Source organism: Mercurialis annua, linkage group LG1-X (genome assembly GCF_937616625.2).
Source record: "Mercurialis annua linkage group LG1-X, ddMerAnnu1.2, whole genome shotgun sequence".
Taxonomy (NCBI): Eukaryota; Viridiplantae; Streptophyta; class Magnoliopsida; order Malpighiales; family Euphorbiaceae; genus Mercurialis; species Mercurialis annua.
Genome location: NC_065570.1, coordinates 67,927,625 through 67,947,737, shown reverse-complemented (window position 1 = coordinate 67,947,737; position 20,113 = coordinate 67,927,625). Strand labels below are relative to the sequence as shown.

General features: G+C 31.7%; 2 protein-coding genes across 5 annotated transcripts; one reads left to right on the top strand and one right to left on the bottom strand.

Moving 5' to 3' along the window:
- Nucleotides 1-7,309: 7,309 nt before the first annotated feature.
- On the bottom strand, nucleotides 7,310-11,996 carry LOC126665843 (uncharacterized). Of its 3 annotated transcripts, none has more exons than XM_050358773.2 (15): nucleotides 11,820-11,992; nucleotides 11,357-11,625; nucleotides 11,157-11,278; nucleotides 10,777-10,877; nucleotides 10,463-10,585; nucleotides 10,279-10,348; nucleotides 9,844-9,930; nucleotides 9,685-9,750; nucleotides 9,499-9,591; nucleotides 9,322-9,378; nucleotides 9,092-9,220; nucleotides 8,921-9,011; nucleotides 8,730-8,818; nucleotides 8,401-8,594; nucleotides 7,310-7,585 (listed from the first exon to the last, which is right to left on the bottom strand). In XM_050358773.2, exons 2-15 carry the CDS (start codon nucleotides 11,589-11,591, stop codon nucleotides 7,516-7,518), a joined length of 1,527 nt encoding a protein of 508 aa, XP_050214730.1. In that variant the 5' UTR covers nucleotides 11,592-11,625; nucleotides 11,820-11,992; the 3' UTR covers nucleotides 7,310-7,515. The 3 variants fall into 3 exon arrangements, with proteins under 3 accessions (XP_050214730.1, XP_050214731.1, XP_050214732.1); XM_050358774.1 differs by having other exon boundaries at nucleotides 11,157-11,236; nucleotides 11,820-11,991; XM_050358775.2 differs by lacking the exon at nucleotides 7,310-7,585 and having other exon boundaries at nucleotides 8,458-8,594; nucleotides 8,926-9,011; nucleotides 11,820-11,996.
- A 4,943-nt stretch (nucleotides 11,997-16,939) lies between these two features.
- On the top strand, nucleotides 16,940-20,105 carry LOC126665017 (uncharacterized). Of its 2 annotated transcripts, XM_050357669.2 has the most exons (5): nucleotides 16,944-17,148; nucleotides 17,342-17,535; nucleotides 18,272-18,356; nucleotides 19,620-19,685; nucleotides 19,770-20,105. In XM_050357669.2, the coding sequence occupies exons 1-5, from the start codon at nucleotides 17,065-17,067 to the stop codon at nucleotides 19,860-19,862; spliced, it is 522 nt and encodes a 173-aa protein (XP_050213626.1). In that variant the 5' UTR covers nucleotides 16,944-17,064; the 3' UTR covers nucleotides 19,863-20,105. The 2 variants fall into 2 exon arrangements, with proteins under 2 accessions (XP_050213627.1, XP_050213626.1); XM_050357670.2 differs by lacking the exon at nucleotides 18,272-18,356 and having other exon boundaries at nucleotides 16,940-17,148.
- Nucleotides 20,106-20,113: the final 8 nt, after the last annotated feature.

The following is a 20,113-nucleotide window of genomic DNA, read 5'->3' as shown; positions in this document are numbered from 1 at the left end:
CCAGCGGGGGTGCGTCGATCCCCTTTTGCAGCTGAAACTCGACGGTCGTTGTTACAACGGAGGGTACGTCGGTCCCCTTTTGCGGTTGTAACCCTGACTTGTCGCCTTTTGTCATGATCTATTCCAAGTATGTGTTTGAATCGCGTGACGATGTGCAGCCTACTTCGGATTGGACTCGGCTACTTCGGATTGGACTCGACAAAAAGTATATGATCGACAAGAATACCGTCATATTATGATTTTATGAAAAACCATAATCTTGAACACCATGTTTCCGAAATAATCAAATACCTTACTAGCGGAACAAAGTGATCAAGTCTCACTAGCGAACCAAAATGATCATGTCTCACCAGCAGAACGCCGAATGAGCTTACTCCATTCTTCATCTTTTCGATCGGCGATATCAAATTACTTGTTCCTTGACATCCATATACACCAAGTCGGCCTTGCCCCCCAGCGTCTTGATTCGTTCTTAAAAATGAGTCATATGCCTTATCGCCTTTTTGACAATCTGATCTCACATTAAGGCGCGACAAAATATACTTGATAATCTGATCTCCTTTGTAAAGATGATCACCATTATATCGGACCGATCTTCAAGCAGTCGTCCCGCCAATGAACTCGAATGCTGATCTCCTTCTCCGTTTTGGATTAGATCGGCCAAATACCTCGACGAGGTGATCTCCAGTGTTTTGATCACATCGACCAAATGATTCAGAGAGATTATTTCCTCCGGCTTTTTGATCAGATCGACCGAATGATTCGGCGAGGTGATCTCCTCCGACATTTGGATCAGATCGGCCAAATACCTCAACAAGGTGATCTCCAGTGTTTTGATCAGATCGGCCAAATGGCTCGATGAGCTGATCTCTTTCGGTGTCTGGATTTGATCCGCCAAATGATCGGCCACACCATACTTCATGTGTTTTGAAGCATTATTGTGATCAACTGCACCATTATGTATATGGCTTGAAGCATTATTGTGATTGGCCACACAATACTCCATGTATCTCACATCATTTCTGTGATCTGCAGCATCGTACTTCATACCAGATCGATTGATCGGTTGCGTCTGATCGGCAGTCCCTCTTTGCGAGCCGATCCGTGTTGGTGTGTAGCCAAGATCAACCATCTTGATGGTAGTCTCGGCGATGTTTTGTCGAGCCATGACTTTTGACATAATACCGTTTATACTTAATAGGCTTCTTCCTATGTCCGACTTGATCTCTCTTTGAACAGTCATTTTTTTCGTCAAGTACGGTCTTCATGGCTCTCGCTAATTGGTCTCCTTCATAATATCTTGGCCGATTTTCATGCGTGATCTTATTCCTCATGGTTATAGAATCGGCCATTGATAATGTTGAAGGATTTGGGGATAGGAAACGATTATCGTCACTCGAATCGTTATCTTCGAATTGGTTGAAATTTTTGACTATGAGATCGACCGATTTTCCTTCTGTGGGAGGTATAGTAGTTCCCTCGTGCGACAGTTGGTTCTTGTCTCTCTTGGTCATGATCGCTTCCAAATCAGAGTCTAAATCTCATGGCGTCTCGCTTCCTTCGAATAAGCTTGATCGACTCATTGAGCGTGTATATCTTTTAGCTCTTTAGTACCGATTTTTGTGCTAACCATAAACATGTCCCCAGTGGAGTCGCCAAAAGATGTTCGCGTGGAAATAATCCGCCACTCGAATCTTTGAATTTATGATTGGGATCTGTTTTGGTTTGATGCTTTAATCGGTCAAGTCGATCAGGTCTCGCAAAACAGGTCTTGCAAACTTGTCATGATCCGCCGATCGGCCAAATGGCTCGATGAGCTGATCTCCTCTGATGTTTGCAAACTTGTCTCGCAAACAAATATGTCTTGCAAACGAACGTGTCTCGCAAACGAACGTGTCTCGCAAACGAACGTGTCTCGCAAACGAACGTGTCTCGCAAACGAACGTGTCTCGCAAACGAACGTGTCTCGCAAACGAACGTGTCTCGCAAACGAACGTGTCTCGCAAACGAACGTGTCTCGCAAACGAACGTGTTCCGCGAGGCGAACGTGTTCCGCGAGGCGAACGTGTTCCGCGAACGAAACAAAAGTAACCAGCTAAACTAAATCTAACAGTATCGATCCGGAGGTTAAGAAACCTAAGCGGGATTGATGTCCATCTACTCCTAAGTTAACCAACCGCAGGGGTTGTGGATAGAAAAGCACAGGGCTTTGAGATTGTGTTTTTGTTGATTGATTTGTGTTGTCTTTATTAATTTGATAAAAATCACTATTTATAGGGACAAATCCCCTAATAATAGGAAAAAGAAGCGAATTAAAACTAAAACACTTAATTAAACCCTAACCTGATAAGACTAAAAGTCTAACTCAGCTAAAAATCTAAAGGCAATAATAAAAATAGCTAATATGGGCCCGGTCCCATTGCAGCCCATTATGCTCTCTTCCTTGACAGCCCATCACTTGATAACCATGTTTTTTGGGCCGATGTCAACAGTGTCTTTATCATTTTATATTATTTGTATTATATTAAAATGGAAACTCACCGCTTTTTTTTATATATTCTATTAATTACGAATTTAACGCTAAAATATTCATTTATAAATATTTTTAGGAATAATGTTAAGAAAAATTCACGAATTTTACATGTTTTTTCATTTTAATCACGCAGTTTTTCTCAATTTCATGCACGAACTATCATTTTTTTTTAAATTCATACACGGTGCTGAGGTGTCACGGCTCCATTAGTGCAATTCATTGAGGTGGAAGTCACTTTACACCAATGAATGAGTGTCACCTCAGCGCCGTGTATGAATTTGAAAAAAACTGGTAGTTCGTGAATACAAAATTTAAACTACGAGATTAAAATAAAAAACATGTAAAGTTCGTGATTTTTTTTTTGACATAAACCCATATTTTTATATTTTTTTAAGCATCATGAAGGTAGGACACTTGTTAAAATAATTGAACGCATTACAATAGCATAATACTACTATTTAGAGTTTATTTTCTTATTGAATACGTCAAATTTTATAAAATAGAATCTAAAAAAAATTTCATTTGTAAAAAATTCGGAAAATTCAAAAATTAAATCTGATGACTTGACATGGAACACACTGTTTACACTAACATGCGTTGTCTGATTCACAGATGTACTTACGAAAATAAAAATTAAATTACTAATTGTTTCGTCAATTAAGTGCAGTTCTCGATCAAATTTCTTCAACGTCTGTTAATTGATTTTCGATATCAAAAACTATGACCATAACCTCCACATCAACAACCACCTGACAAACCTTTTTTAAAAGGCATAATAAATCTTTCACAAAAAAGGATAACAAACATTTCACATAGAACAGGCAAAAAACAATAGAAAACAACAGTAAAAAAAACAAATATAACGCATAAATAATCTCATCTTCATTGTTGAAAGGTATTCAGTTTATCTTTGATTCACTTTTCAACAATAAATATTAATCCATCAAGAATAAAAATAAAAGAGTTGGCTATTTATTTAATTTTATGGAAATAAAGTGAACAGAAAAAAAAATAACTACCGCCAACGACAATATCAAACCATTAACGGCAGTCGAAAAAAATAAAAAATTAAACTATTGGCGGTTGGATTTTTTTAAAAGAAAAAGTGAGAGACTACTATAAAGAGTTAGTGAGTATAACTCTTTAAACTATACATTTTTTTTTTTGATAATTGGAGAGGGGGGAACGCTTGTGAGAGGAAACGAACCCACGACTTTGACAGTTTGTTGTCCAGCGCTTATACCATTTGAACTACAGCTCGTTGGTTCTTTAAACTATACATTACTTTATATATTTTTTGTGCTCATTTGGTTTCCAGGGCTTCGCCCTGAGTAATCCAGATCCGACCGCGTTGCGCACCAGACATGGTGAGTGTGTCTGTCAGCAGGGATTTTCTGCATTCATAAAACTTGAACCTGAAACCTTGTTTAAGCGATATCAAACCGTTTACCGTTGGTACATTATTTTATATTTTTAACATCATATCTATTATTCTCTTGTAAGGTAAATTAAGGGATACTTATTATTTTTACTCTGCATTACAATTATTAATTTTTTATAATTTTTTAAAAATCAATTGTTTTATTTTTTAAATTTGATTAAATCAACTTTTTTTTAAGCTAACTCCATTTCTAGGAGGTGGTGGTCTGAGGTTAGTACTCTCTCTTTTGCGAATGTAGGACACGAACCAAAGGGTTGAGTATCGGTTCGTGTCCTAGAGGGAGAGGATGAAAAAGTGCAAGTTGAGGAGAGCCAGGTCTTGAATTAGGGTCCTAAAGGGATGAGTAAAAAAATTTCAAACCGAACCAAATCAAATTTTTAGTTTATAGACAAAAAAACCGAACTGTACTAAACTATAAATTTCAGTTCGGTACGGTTCGGTTCAGTTAAAACTGAATTTGTTTTTTATTTTATTTTTTATATTAAAATTAATTTAAATATTAAATAATTAGAGTCTAATTATGCTTCCATATATGTTTAAATAACAATTATTAATTCATATATCAACAATAATTAAGATGTAAAGACAAAATATATATATATATATATTATTATTATTATTATTTTTTAAATTATATATTTTATATTAATGTTCGGTTCATTCAGTTTTTTTTTTATTTTTTTATTTTCAGAACACCCAAACCAAACCGAACACTGAACATCAGACTTTACCTAAAGTAGAAACCGAACCAAACCGTTTTCACCAAAAAACCGAACCAAACAACAAAGTTCAGTTTAATTTTTGGGTCTGGTTCGGCTCAGCCGTAGTCCTAACTTACAGTTGGATATGGTCTATTGTAAAACCGTTATGATGTACTCCGCCTTCTTTAGTTTTTCTTTTTCAAAAATAACAATATATAGATAGAAAAATGATCATCTTAAGAAATAATGCGTTGTTCCAAATAAAAATGAATAAATATGAATTTAATGGCTATTTTATGAACGATCTAATTATATATTCGTAAAAATTAAAGATGAATAATTTTATTAAATGAATGGCAATAAATATAACCATCTCAAATTAAGATAAGAAAAAAAAACTACCTTTAACAATTTTTATAATATTTTGAGCACCATTTGTTTATTCGATTGCTAAGCCATAAATTTTTAGTATAGTAATGAATATGGATGATGGAGTAGTCCAACTAAATGATCGTGGGAAAATGAAAGTTAAGGATTGTTTGAATTGAAAGATACCTCTTTCAGAAGCATATGTCTAAAAAAAAGAAAAAAAAGAAATTTAGATAATGACAATTCATAAATAAAAATTATTTGCAACATTTGTATTTATTTAAATACACTCGTAAAAGAAGACTGTTGATGGAGAAAAAACTTGTAAAACAACATCTTTAAGCATATTTTAAAGTTCCAAATTCTTACAAAGCCTAAACTGCATAAGTTAATTGAATTTCTAATATTGAGAAATGAGAGAATGGTCGTCAAATCATTGCAGACAAGATGATTGTAAAAATTGAAATAATTAAAATTAGGCTTAATTTCTTAAAAAACCCTCACCTTGTACTTTTTCTTCGTTTATACCCTGACCTTGTAAAAACATCATTTATACCCAATTTTGGATTTTTATGTTTCATCCCTACCCAAAAGCATTAAATTGGGCTAATAATCCGCCATGGCCTCTGACTTTAGGGGTATCTTACGCTAAACCCCTTGATCTAAAAAAACCTGTCGTAAACCCCCTAAACTTTACCTAATGATCAGCTAAACCCCTTTTACCCTAAAACCGCCCCAAAAAACAGCCCCAAACCCTTTATTTTCTCAAAAATACCTAAAATACCCCTAAGGTCAATAACAAAAACCAAACCAACCTAATCTAACCAAATCTAAAGTCATTATCTTATCAAATCAGACATAAACCATCCAAATCATACTTAAATCACCAATCAACTCAATTAAATCAAACTATCCAACCGAAAACTTCCACCCACCGCCGCCGGTTTTTTTCGGCCACCACCGTCCATTGCCGCAAAAAAATTATCCAAATAATAACTCATTTAATTTTAAAAAATAAATAAACTATTATTTTTAATTTAAATAAAAAAATAATTTTTTTTAAATTAATTTAAACCCACCGTGGTGGGTCTGCTCACCGGAGAGCAGACTCACCCAGCAGACCCACGCCGGTGGGTCTGCTCACCTGATTGAATTTTTTTTTTATTATTTAAATTAAAAATAATTATTTATTTAATTTTTAAATAAATTTAGGTTTGATTATTGTTCGGTTTGATTTGATTGGATCGGTTTTAAGTGTGGTTAGATTGAAGTTGTCTGGTTTGTTTGTATTTATTTATAGATTTAAAGGGTATTTTGGTCAATTTATGCGAAAAGGGGTTTAGCTGATTATTAGATAAAATTTAAGGGGTTTACGGCAGGTTTTTTTAGATCAGGGGGTTTAGCGTAAGGTACCCCTAAAGTCAGGGGCCATGGCGGATTATTAGCCATTAAATTGTACTCTTTTCATTTGAAAAAGAGTTTAAAACATACTTTTTTTTATTTTAAAATATACAGATAAATCCTTAAACTTAAAAAATAATCAAATACATCCAAATAATTAATTAATTTTTTTAATTTTATAAAATAATAAAAAAATTAAAAAAAATATTATTATTTTTAATTTTTTTGTCGGAAATATTTTTTTAAAAAATTAAAAAAAAATTCGGAAATATTTTTTTAAAAAATTAAAAAAATTATTATTATTTTTAATTTTTTTGAAGAAGATGGTATTTTTGTACTATTAATAACATTAATATAATTAATATATAAGTTAAAAATGAAGGATTGTTTTAAACTCTTTTTCAAATGAAAAAAGTACAATTTAATGCTTTTGGGTAGAGATGAAACATAAAAACTCGAAATTGGGTACAAATGGTGTTTTTATAAGGTCAGGGGTATAAACGAAAAAAATGCAAGGTGGATTTTTTTTAAGAAATTAAGCCTTAAAATTATAGCAGAATATCACTTTTGGTGCTAAGAATAGTGCTTTTCATTTTTAAATATATGTAACTGTTGTTTTATTGCTTCAAATTAATGACAATCTAGTTATGATTTGATTTGTCTCGTTTCTTAAAAGAACAATTGCACTTAAAAAATATTACGAAAAGCAGAAAAAACAGAAAATAAAGAACAAGACAATTGCCTCTCTTTTTTCCAAATATGGAAAAAAAATTATATGGTGACATTAAATCAAAATGGAATGAAATATGTATATTCTGTGTCTCTAATAATTATTGGCATTTCAATTGAATACAGTTATTGGAAAAAAAAAGTATATATAAGCACATCTGGAATATTTTTGTTACATCAACCTGCTAAGGCTGTAATTCACAGACAATAAGTTAGTTTTATTCAACTAACTAAAGGATTTTAATAAAACCTAAACTCAATTGGTTAAAACCTAATTTATTTTGACAACAATGGGTTGGAAATTGGAATAATGGTAAATGGGTCCTTTCTCTTCGGCAGCCTCAGTGCTGCTTTGAGGCTAACGCGGCAGCATGCTGCTCCAAGTATTCTTTACTATTCATTTCTGTTAATCTGCATTGAATGGTAAATTACACAATCCACAATTAGCAGCAGAAAAAATTACAAAATACAGAAACGGAAACTTTAACAGAAAACGCTGAAATGAAAAATAAAAAAATGTTATAAATAAGTCGTAAATTTAAACTTTTGAAGATTCAGAAAATGCTGAAAACAAAAAATGAAACACCAAAACATAAGACTCGGCAGGTTTCCGTGCAATATACTGGTGGATAACATTGAAAAGAAAAGTTGTAAACCCATGTAAAGCCAATCTGAGATTACTGAAAGAAGGAAATTTTCCGTCTACTAGACCTCCAAGTACACTTTCCAACTTCACTTAATGTCAATCCAAATATCACAGTTGAAGAATCGGAAGTACCAGATTTAGGATTGTGTATTCGCTTCAAACTGAATCAAAATTTTGACTTGATAATTTTTCAGTTTGGTATCTACCAAAAATGAACTACAATTTTTTCCTTTCAAAATCGAACTGAATCGAACAACCAATATTTTTATATTTTCAAACCGACCGAAACAAATCTGTCATTTTCTAGTCATTTTCTATCACATTCTCTAAAGATCACCAATTTTAATATAAACTAAGTACAAGAGTTATGAGAAATTCGGTTCCGTATTGCATTTTTTAGATGTTGATTGATTCGGTTAATTCAATTTTAATTAAAATTGATTTTTCGTTCGGTTTGGTTAAAGAGATAAAGTAATTCGGTTTTGTGCCTGTATTTGTGCATAGTAGAACCAGTAGAAACTGCAATATTAACTGCATATAGAAATCAAATGGTTTCACAATATCTGAATACCAAAATTACCTGCTAATGGTCCGGTCTTTAGCAAATCCGAGTTCATTGTCTACACATAAATCAACTTCATCGTTTCTTCTTGATCTTGTAGAGGTTCTCGGTGCCATTTGCTGTGCATCAGAAACTGTAATTACCCTTTGGAGAAGTTCTACGGGACTTCCTTCAGCTGTACACAGTAGCCTGCCCCTGTTTTCATACATCACCTATAAACATAGAAAACGACTTTTGAGGAATCTTTTTTTTGTAAGATTCTTGCATCTGTATGTCTACAGTGAGACAAAGCTCATACAATAAGATCCAAACTTGAAATTCAACCAATCAGGAAAGGATACACGTACATCTACCAAAGTTACAAAGCGATATGCTGCCGTCCTATTGTGAAGCCCAAAGATCGGGATACCTTCCAATGCCAGGGTATGAAAGTTCTCTACACAGAGACAGAAGATAACAAATTCCAGTTAGACTTGATCCTAGAAAAAGCTGCATAACAAACTTGAAAAATCTATCATAATTATAATGTGCAGCTCACTGAACAATCCAAAATAATCTGCAGCTCCAAGAGGTCTGTCACAAAGTTCCTCAAAGTTAAAAAATGCACATCCATTAGCGCCCAGTGGAACCTGATTGGATTTAGAAATAAACAAATCAGATTGCCAGTCACTACTTTCTACACTTCAGTATAATGCATAACAGCACATACCAGTAATTTCCTTCCCATTACTACTTCCACCTCTTGAGGAACCGCGATTTGCTCCCCAATTAATTCTTGGAACTTCTGCTTAAGATGGTCTGATAAATCCTCGCCAACAAAGTAGAATCCTTCTTGAGCCTGCAGGCCATTATATTAAATGAAGTTGACGAAATTTAACTAAATGTGAAAATCAACAGCTACAAACTGTTTGCAAATCAATAGAGATTAATATAACTCACCGATGTCATTTTCCTGTAGTCTACTGATGAACCAATTTGATGACTCACACATCTTTCCTACAAAGATACAAACCAAACCAGATATTAACTTCTCCTATTTAATGAGGATAACATACATGATCTTACAAGAAGTTCACCTAGCGTAGCAATCCAGTAAGGTTTTATACACGTGCATACCTTCAAAGTTGCGATGAAAGGCAGAAAAAGATCCCTCTGTAATCCACCTTCATATAAATTATCTGGAGCCCGATTTGAGGTTGCAACGAGAATCTACACTTGCTTCCATTATGCATAAGCACATGAGTTACAATTTTATATTATTCTTGGAAGATCGTACATGAAACTAAATTAAAATAAGCTTACAACGCCATTTCTGAATAAATGTCCAAATAGACGATTTAATATTAATGCATCAGCAACATCAGTCACCTGTAAAAGACCATTCATAGTATATAAGTATATTATCATAAGAGAGTATATGGATAGATTCAACCAACAAGCATAGGGAAACCATTATTATACCATGAATTCATCCAGGCATAATAAAACAGCCTCATCAGATATTTCTCCAGCCACAACTTCAAGTGGATCTGCCACGCCTTTATGTTTCTGCAACAGTTTAACAATCACTTCATCTAACTTATCAAGTTTCAGATAAGAAAGCACTGTTGACAGGGTAATATCTGAAAACTGGAGTAAACTCGCAGCCTGTTCATAATTAGAAAGTTCTAATTCTAGAATTTGGATGGAAACATAGAATAAATGAAAATAATAGTATTAGTAATTAATCATATGCTCCATATGTGTTAATATTTTCAGAAAACCTACCAGTGTAGACAATCTAACAGACAGACTATGATGAGAAATAAATAACTCTAGCTACCAAAAAGCTAACTTGGAAACTTTATGTCCGACAACAAATCTTTAAGGATATCAAAGCGAGAACTAGATTCTTACTTGCAAGCGGCTATGGACATTCAACATGAAGTCATGAAAATGGATCCTCTTTTTCCTCCAATTGTCAGGCCTGGGAAGAGAATCAGCATCACATGAATGACAAGCTAAACTTTTGCATACTATTATTAATTTCTCAATAATTCCACAGTATTGTAGTAAAAAAAAAAATACATGACAAGCTTACAGTTGATCAAAGAATAAGTCCATCAACATAGTCTTCCCAGTGCCCACTCCTCCATAAAGATATAGTCCTTTAACCGGTGAATATGAAGATTGTGGCAAGAAACGCGACCACAACCACCTACTCCTGAATGTGAATAAAAATAGCGTGATGAGCCATAACAGGCGAAGTAGGATGTGAAATTAAAATCTCTCTCCCAATTTAGAAACAAAATTATAGACATTTGCAAGATAAGAAGTAGAACAGATACCTGCCATAATCTAACATAACTTGGAAAAGGAAATACATAACATGAGGAACACAATGAAAAAAGATACCTTCCTGATTTGTCAGAAGCAGTGTAGCGGTCCAACTTGCAAGCATCAGCTGACTCAAAAATCGCATCATAAAGCCTTTGAAGCTCTCTTAAAGTGCCTACCTGTGAAAATCAGGTTTAGTATACCTTCAGCCATGCAAGTAATTTTTAACCCACAAGCCACAGTAAAATTTATATTTAGCTCTGCTGAACACAAACTATAGATGGTTTCACAACTATTTATCAACAAAGACGATTAAAAAAACTAGTCTAAAGATGCTAAATTTCCAGTATATTTCACGAATCTTCTTATTTCCCAATCTCCAATATGAAACTGAAATCGTAGAAAATACAATCATCACATACATATACAGTTGGGGCATTATAATTTAACAGCAATACCTGACAGCTATCACCATCCATCAGCTCACCAGCAGCAATTCGTCTTTCGTACTCTACAAGAGGCCCTCCTCGGCTCGCATCTGTGGATTGAACCAATAAAAACATAGAAAACACAAACCCAACTACAATCAGCAATTCGTTTTCAGATTCTTAAATTCCCTTCTCTAATTACAAAACTCAAAAGGAAAGCAACAACATACCGCCATTCGAAAGCTTTACGGCAGCATCCGAAGATAAAGTTCTTGAATTGACGATAGAATTCAAGCCAAGAAATATATCACCGCGACTGAAGGGTTTATTATTAATAAAATTGGTATGCAAAAATTGATAGTGGTTTTGCTGGGCTTTAAGAGACGAATTATAGTAACAGTAATCTTGGTTTTGAACTGCGGATAGAAGTCGGCGTGCTGACCGGAGAAGAACTCTACTTCTCATTCTAAAATTAGCAGAAACTTTTACAGCTTTATCTCTGCCAAAAATAACAACAAAAATCCTGACACATTTACAACTCAATTCAACTAAATTGTTGAAACTAAAAAGATAAGATAATTAAGTCACGGATAGATTAGCCGAAGCAACAACATGGCATGGAAAGAACAAAAATCAAATTAAAATTGATGAAACAATTGATTAAATTAACATGCAAAGTTCATAGAATTATACCTGATGATGGGTTACAGAGATAAGAAACAGGTACCCAATTATAGGATAAATTAATGTGAAGAGACTTTGAAGAGTTTTTTTGTTGAAAGTTTGAAGAAAAAGGAGATTTTAGTCGGAGCAACACAACACGAAGCTCTGATTTATATCGAGTACGCCACTGTGATTGCTGTTGGACTCTGATTTGTTAAATTAATTATTTAATCTACTGATTTATTTTCTACTATTTTATTTTATTTAAACAACGTGTTTTTCTAATTTATATCTAATTTAAAATATATAATGTACAGTCTTTATTGGTCAACTATGTCTTATCTATCTATTTATCTACTATCTATCTATATTTTTTTTAATAAAAAAATAAATTTATCTATATTTATATCTCTATCTATCCTATTTTAAATAGATTGAAAATATACATATTTACGTAAGTTTTTTAATATTATTTTATCGATTAATATAATTAATGATCATAATTCAACTTATAAAATATTCAAAAAATTTAATTAATTTCTAATATTCTAATCTAATTCATAAAATATTTTGTAATCCAATAAATATATTACTAACTTGATACTATTATTTTTGTTATTTTCTATGTAATTTCACCTTTTAAAATATTATTTTTATTTTAACAGTCATGTTTATTAACATATATATGAATCATATGCTAAAATAAAATACTTTACGTAATGTTCGTTTATTTGTTTAGCATTACATTATTGATTATTGATACTGCTAAAAACTGCATAAAAAGTGATAAAATATAAAAATTTAGGTTTGCTTTATTTTTAACATTAAATTCTTATTTTAAATATTAAAATGAAAGAATTAGATGTGTGTAAAAATCAAATCTGACTCTTAAATTAAACCAGGAAAACCAAACTAAAATTGTAATAATAGTTCGATTATTAAATGAATATATTTGGTTAGGTTTGTATTTGTGTAGAAGCTACGTTTTCAATTTATATTCGGTTTAGACATTTTAAAAATTAAAATAACTGAAAAATCAAATTAGAAATAAGAAAATTAATTTAACTTCTTATATTATACTCTGTCTTTTTCCTTTTATTATATTACTAATATTAAATAAGCTAATAAAATCATACAATAAATAAATAAATAAAAATTATTTAAAAATAAATTTGCAATATTCGAATTAATTATAAAACCGTTTAGCCGAGTAGGGGATGGAGGGATATTTAAACATTAAAGTAGATGATGGTATCTCTGCAAGTTTCATCATGCTATGAAAAGCATGAGGCACCATTGGCCATTTGCTTTACGACAAACGTCTTTTTAAGACTTGTTGCGGCTCTAACCAACTTTCTTCTACGGGTCAAGTGCTCTATCTAAAAAAAAAAATTGCAAAAAAAAGACTCTCTCTCTCAAAAGTTACTCTCCCTGAAAAAAAAAACTCCACTTTTTTTTATTGTACTAAAGGTAGGAGAAGATGATTTTTCCGGCTAATCGAAAAATCATCTTCTCTCCGCCTAATTTAATAACTATTATAAATCTACTATTCCTTCAATAAATCCTTATTAAAATTTAGTTTTGATTTGAATCTTTATTTTATTTTTATTGAATAAATAATAAGGTCTTTTATTTTCCTCCTTTTATTTATATTCTTAAATCTCCAAAAACATAATGTTTATTGGATATTTAGATCAAACTTTTATAGATCTAAGAAATAGTGAGGATGTGGATCTATCTTTTTAGGATCTAAATGAAGATGGGGATCGGAATAGTAGGCTTCAACGGATTCAAGCGTTTCGTCGAGCAAATCGAAAAAGAAACTATCTAAACACCCGTTCAACATAATCGTTGTGTTTAAATGTCGGGATCATAAGTCTAGATTGTTCTCTATTTTTTGAATTTTTATAGCTTGTATTTGAATTGTTGCTTATTATTTAATATCTCATATTTTAGAAAGATCATATAGATAACTTTTGTTATATGACTTTCACTTGATGTAATTTTTAATCTTCATAATTGATTCTATTTTGTAAAAAAAAAGTGCTCTATCTATAATCCTAATCTATGTAGCACGGAAACGGAAACGGGAAACGGAAACGATACGAAACGGACACGGGGAAACGAAAGTTTTTCAAAATGAAGGACACGAAACGTGGGGGAAACGTGCAAATAAAAAAAATATAGGGATATATTTATAAAAATATTATCTAAATATTTATGATAATTACAAAATAATTCATTTTAATATACTAATATTTAAAATTTTATAAATATACAAAAAAATATAATATAATTCAACACAAATAAGTATATTTGATGTATTGTGGGCAATGCAAATGTAAAATTTATGGGTAACAAGTTAGATTTTTTTATTTATGGGTAATAATTTTAATTTTTTTACAAATTTTTAATTTTTATTATTTACGGAAACGGCCCGAAACGTTTCGTACGGGTGTCCAAAAGTTTCCGATTTCCGAAACGTTTCCGAAACGGAAAACGTAACTTTATCGAAGTTTCCGTGCTTCTTAGATCCTAATCAACTACTAATATTTATATTGAGAGAAAAAAAATTCTATATATCTTTCCTACTTTAATTATCAAAAAAATTTCTTAATTCTCTAATCAACCACCTAATTTTTTTTATAATTCTAATTAAATATAAAATATTATAATTTATATATTAACTTATTTATATAAATATAAATACAAAAATTGAAAAATCACGCTTAACAATTTAAACATAAATAAATAATTAAGAAATATATATATATATTTATATATGTGTGTGTGTGTGTGTGTGATTTATCGTATAAAATTTGTATTTTTTATATTTATTATTATAAATAATAAATTAACCGATCATATTACTAATCACTATATTAATATAACCATGTATATCACATATAAAACATGATTAGATAAGTTAAGAATATAATTTTAAAAGAATAATATCAAATAGATTCATGGGCATTACCTATATAAAATTTTGGGAGTGCAAGAAGTGGATCTAAGAAATTTTTAGAGTTGTAAGAAACTTCAGTAGAAGCTGCTTTTGACATGATTTTGCAGTCCTTTGTTGATAAGTGATGCTTGATTGCATGAAATCTCATGCATGTTTGTATAACTGTTTTGCTTTTGAAAGATTGACCAACTCTTAATTTAATTTCTTGTAGTAGCTTAGTTACTGTTTGTGCACTTTTCTCTTCTGTCACCATTTCTTTTTCCTTCATGTTGCTGGTTTCAACACCGTCCTTTACAAGAAGAGTAGCATACTTTCTGATTGTTAAGTAGGTACAACTGTATGCTATCTGTATCAGAGATGTATCCGTGTCCATTTCTGTAACTGGATGATTGTTAGTGTAATTTGAATATGATATACCTGTAGAAATACTTTTTGAACTCTTTTATTATGCTTGTACCAGTAATGTATCACTATGAACAACTATGTAAAGATCTTACATGATAAAGTCTTTCTCATTTTTCTTGATTTCCATGTAAAACTTGAAGCTTGAACCATCTACAAATTTTAATGGTGGATATTGAATTTTAACTTGATACTTGATATCAATTTGTTGTTCTTGTAGATCTAATTCGATTCCATTATATATTTTCAAATATGTTGTATCTTGTTGAATCATCATTCCGACAATTTCAAAATCTATATATTTATTTACAATACATTGCCCACTGTGCCGAAACATAATAAGTATAGGTTCCATATATGATCTGTAATTTATGAATAATTAAAAAAATTGGAACACTTACCTTTTCTTGAGCTTTGCAATTTCTTTGTTCCTCAACAATGATGGTTTAGTTTTGAAAAAGATGATGAATCATGATGTGTATATCTTATGCATATATTCACTTTTGGCAGTTTTGATCAATTAGAAAAAAGAATCCCGTGTTTGTTGTGATTTTGATTTGTGAGAATCAAATCTGTTTAGTTGTTAGCATTTTGTATAGGTAGTCCGCATCAATTGGCTGGGCAAATGATTTCCGCATGATTCTCGCTTCCTCTCTCCATGTGATGTGTCAGCTGTATGGAGAGTGCGTATTCTTTGTATTGTGTCGGATTTTTACAGGTGTTGATGTAATATTCCAGCAGATTACGTATTTTTCTTATTTTCCTCCGTTTTTATATATTTTTGTTATTTTCTCTATATTTTGAGTGGCTTATTTGGTAGTCAAAAAGCCCGACTAGATGACTGTTTTGCAGTATCATCATTTGATTTTAGTATCACTCACTCGTTGTGATAAGGAATTGTAATCTCTATATTATTAATACTGTCGTTTCATGTATTGAAGTTTACTTCACGATAATTTTTTTTGACATTTATGTAAAATTATATTTTGTTTATGAACAGAGGGTAGACGCGCCCCCTGAACTTATGACACAGGGTCATTTGACCAATTTTTTACTTTTGAGCAGTTAACCCCAAAACTCTTCATTTTTGAGTTAGATTACCTCATAATTTATATTTTTATCGTAAAAAATAGGTTTAAAATAATTTTATCGCAACAATTAGGAAACTTTCTAATTTCTTTTTTGCATCGCTCACATCCAATTTATATTTCACGCGTTTTAAAAATATAATTATGAGGTAATCAGACCAAAAAATGAAGAGTTTTAAAGTTAGCTGTTTAAAAAAGTAAAAATTAGGTTAAATGACCCTATGTCACAAGTTTAGGGGGGCGTTTACTCTTTCTTATTTTGTTTATCCATTAGTGGGTCAGATAGGTCGAATTTGAGTCTATTTAATCAATTAATCAAAGAAAAAAGGGCTAATGCTCCTTCCTGAATTTGTGACACTAGGTTATTTATTTTGATTTTAATTTTTTGAGCTACTAACCCCAATTTTTTTGATTTTTAGGTTAGATTAATTCATAATTTATATTTTTATTGCAAATATAGGTTTAGCATAATATTATCGCAGCAGTAGGGAACTTTCTAATTTTTTTTTCGCATTCCTCACCTCCTATTTGTATTTCACGCGTTTTAAAAATATAATTATAGAATAATTTGACGTAAAAATAAAAAGTTTTAAAGTTTTTTTTGTTTAGAGAAAAAAAGTGTTGGATTAGTTGTTAAAAAAGTAAAACTGGATAAATAATACGGAGCGCGTCGACCCTTTATTCATTAATTAAATTACTTCTGTTGGCTCTTGCCTGTTTCAATTTGGTCAAAACTGATTATTTAGCTTAGAGGCTGAAGCTTTAGACATTAGACAAACAGATCAAAAGAATTGAATTCACAAGAAACAGAGACGATTAAATGGCAAATCAAGGAGCCAAAAAACGCAAAGAAGAGAACTCCCGCCACATCAAAAATCTTCGCCACCTCATAATCGCCTGCAACGTAAATCAACTCATACCCATTTAAATCAACTCTTTATTGTGCAATTTCTCTTTGATTTTGTTAAAATTGGGTATAATTATGAACTGGGCTATTGTCAATTTATCAAAAACTTTAATTTTTTGTGTGTTGTTGCTGTTTAGTTAGTGATGATAATATAATATTGGAATAATGATAGTGTGTGTTGATGATGTAGGTAATTTATGTGTTGGTGAGAATGCTGATTTTTCACTCAACTTTTAGTTGGGGACATTGGTTGGGGCTAGTTTTGACCTCTATTGCTTATTATCTTCCTTATCAACAACTTGCTTCAATGGCTAAACCTGCATATGCTGATGATGGGGAGCTTCTTGATGGCGGTTTTGATATGAGTACCGGCGGTATTTGTGGGTAAGTTTCAAATTGATAATAACTTGTTTTGGCTGCTAAATAACAGTTGTTTCAGTGTATGGGAGAAGAATAAATCTAATGTACCTATGTCTTATTTCATTGGTATGGTTGAGTTATCGACTTGGATGTGCTCGTATTTGGATGAACATGATGAGTAATGTTTAGATCATAATTTACCTTTTCCGTGCAAAAGTAAGTACTGGGAATTTATTAGGAGTATTGAATTTCTAATGAGAGGGTGATTACTTATTAGATAATTAATAACATATTGATTCCTGCCTAATCAATATCAATTTAATTGACCAGTTCAGATTATAAAACATGATTTTTATGTTCTTGAGTATGTGAGAAATCGTTAATTTTTGATTTATTGCATTTGCTGTTTAGTAAGAAACCAGTGCCATCTGACTGTTCTTCGCCAATCATTATCAACTATGGAATAGTGGCAGCCAACAATTAATAGTGGAGAGTGTGTGCTTAGAAAGCATTTGTTATTAACTGAGCAAGTTAGGTTCCTTTTCATGTAATTTTGGCTCATTGAACTTTGCTGTTTAATTAAAACAAAAAAGACACTTTTCTGTTTTAGTGAAGGTAAGTTTAGCTTTTCTTGTTCTGGTTTAATTTCTTTCCTTAATAATTTTAGCTTTATTTATTTGATCTAAAGCCTTATGCATATTGCTAGTTTTCATTATTAGAAGATTGCCATCTCACTTTTGGTCTTGGTAATTTCTTGCAGCTATTTGCATGACATTATCTACATTACAAGCTTTGTGCAACTCACGTCCATTATTTCTAATAAGTTTTGGTACACTTATTTGGTGGTAAGATCCCAAGTGCTTAAGTTTCTTATCAGATATTATCTTGATTTGAATGACCAAAGATGCTTTATGCTTAGTAGCAGGAGCGAGTTATAAATTAGTATAAATTTAAAGACTAAGGTGTTCAATAAATTAAAAATGAATATAACATAGTCATAGACTAATTAGTAAAATATTTTAATGTAACTTTTTCAAAATGGGATCAATTGACCACCCCATTTTCCCTTAGTGGCTTCGCCACTGCTTAGTAGTGAAGGATAATTTTATAGCTTTGCAATGGATGCTCAGGTAAGAAATAAAAAATCATGAATGCAGATTAATAGGAAAATTAAATTGTAAGTTTAGGAAACATCATCAAGAAGATGATGTCAATTATTTGCATGAAGCAAAATAATGAGAGCTATACTGAAGTTTGATAGATATAGGAGAGAATTTAGAGTTCTAAGGACATTGAGATGTTGGAATTGAAGAACTAGTGAGTGGAATATACTAAATAATCTAAGTTTGGAAGCATGAATGTGTTTAAAGAAATTGTTAAAGCATGAGAAAAGAAATATTCCTCTTTTAGTTCAGGTTAATTAATTTTATAACGTGTTTCCATTTGTGGTATTTAATTTTATCAAACTGTGCAAAATTGAATGTGTTTATGTTATTGATGGATATCTCAGATTGAAGATTTTCAGACAATACAAATTGATGACTTTAAACTAGAGTAAAAAGCCGTCATTACCCAGAATTGAAAATTTAGAAAAAAGAGGAAACTGATTTTTTGTGATATTCGATTCTTCTTGCTTTTGGATTTCTACTGGCTGAATAGAGTATAACTATTCGTATTTTGTATGTTATGATCATCTTTGAGCAGGCTAGGAACCATATGTTGATTGTTCTTGGCCGAGCATCTTTGTAGTCGCTTAGTCTTGTTAAGTTGTAGACTCCTAATGATGGTCTTACTCTGTTATATATGAAAACTAGTGCGGCTGAAACTGTTTCATCTTAGTGCATTGGAGTTGTATGGCTGGTGATGCATGTATAGGCAGTATAGCTTTAGGGAATTTTAAAACAGAAATCAGTAATTTAATGTGCTAAAAATAAAAATAAAAACAAAAAGTTTTTTGCAGACATTTGGAAAGTGGTGTTGCTCATGTGAACTTATTCAGACATTTTCATCTTCAGACAGCCTTGAATCACGTATATATGTAAAAAAAAATGTCCTATGGTGGTTGACATATGATATGCAACCGAGTTACTATTTCTTTTTGTTTTCAGATACCAGCTTTTGGATTGTACCAATCAATTGGCTTTATTAAAGGATTTTTACCACAAGGGTCTGAGGTACATTTTCTTTCCTAGTTTTACCAATCTATCAATGCATTCAAACTGTTTATGTCTGCTCTGGTTTATGATTCCGTGTTAAAGGGAAATGAGGAGGATGAAAAGACTCGGAAGAAGAGAGAAAGGATGGAGAAGAAAGCTTCACGAGGCAAGTTTGTGAAGACAAGAACTAGATAAGTGTCATCATATGAAATGACTAAACCAGCTGATCGTAATAGTACTTCCATTCTAATTGAGAAGATCAACCACTTGCCAATTATTGACAATTATGGTCAAAAATTGGACAACCCGGTGTAAGTACTTTCACAGAAGTACGTGCATACTTTCTTTTCCTTTTGTGTTACTATATGTGTTCATATTATTACACATACAGATTTTGAAGCTAGAAAATTGAGGCCGTAATTTACCTTTTGAGTTAAATGATAGCC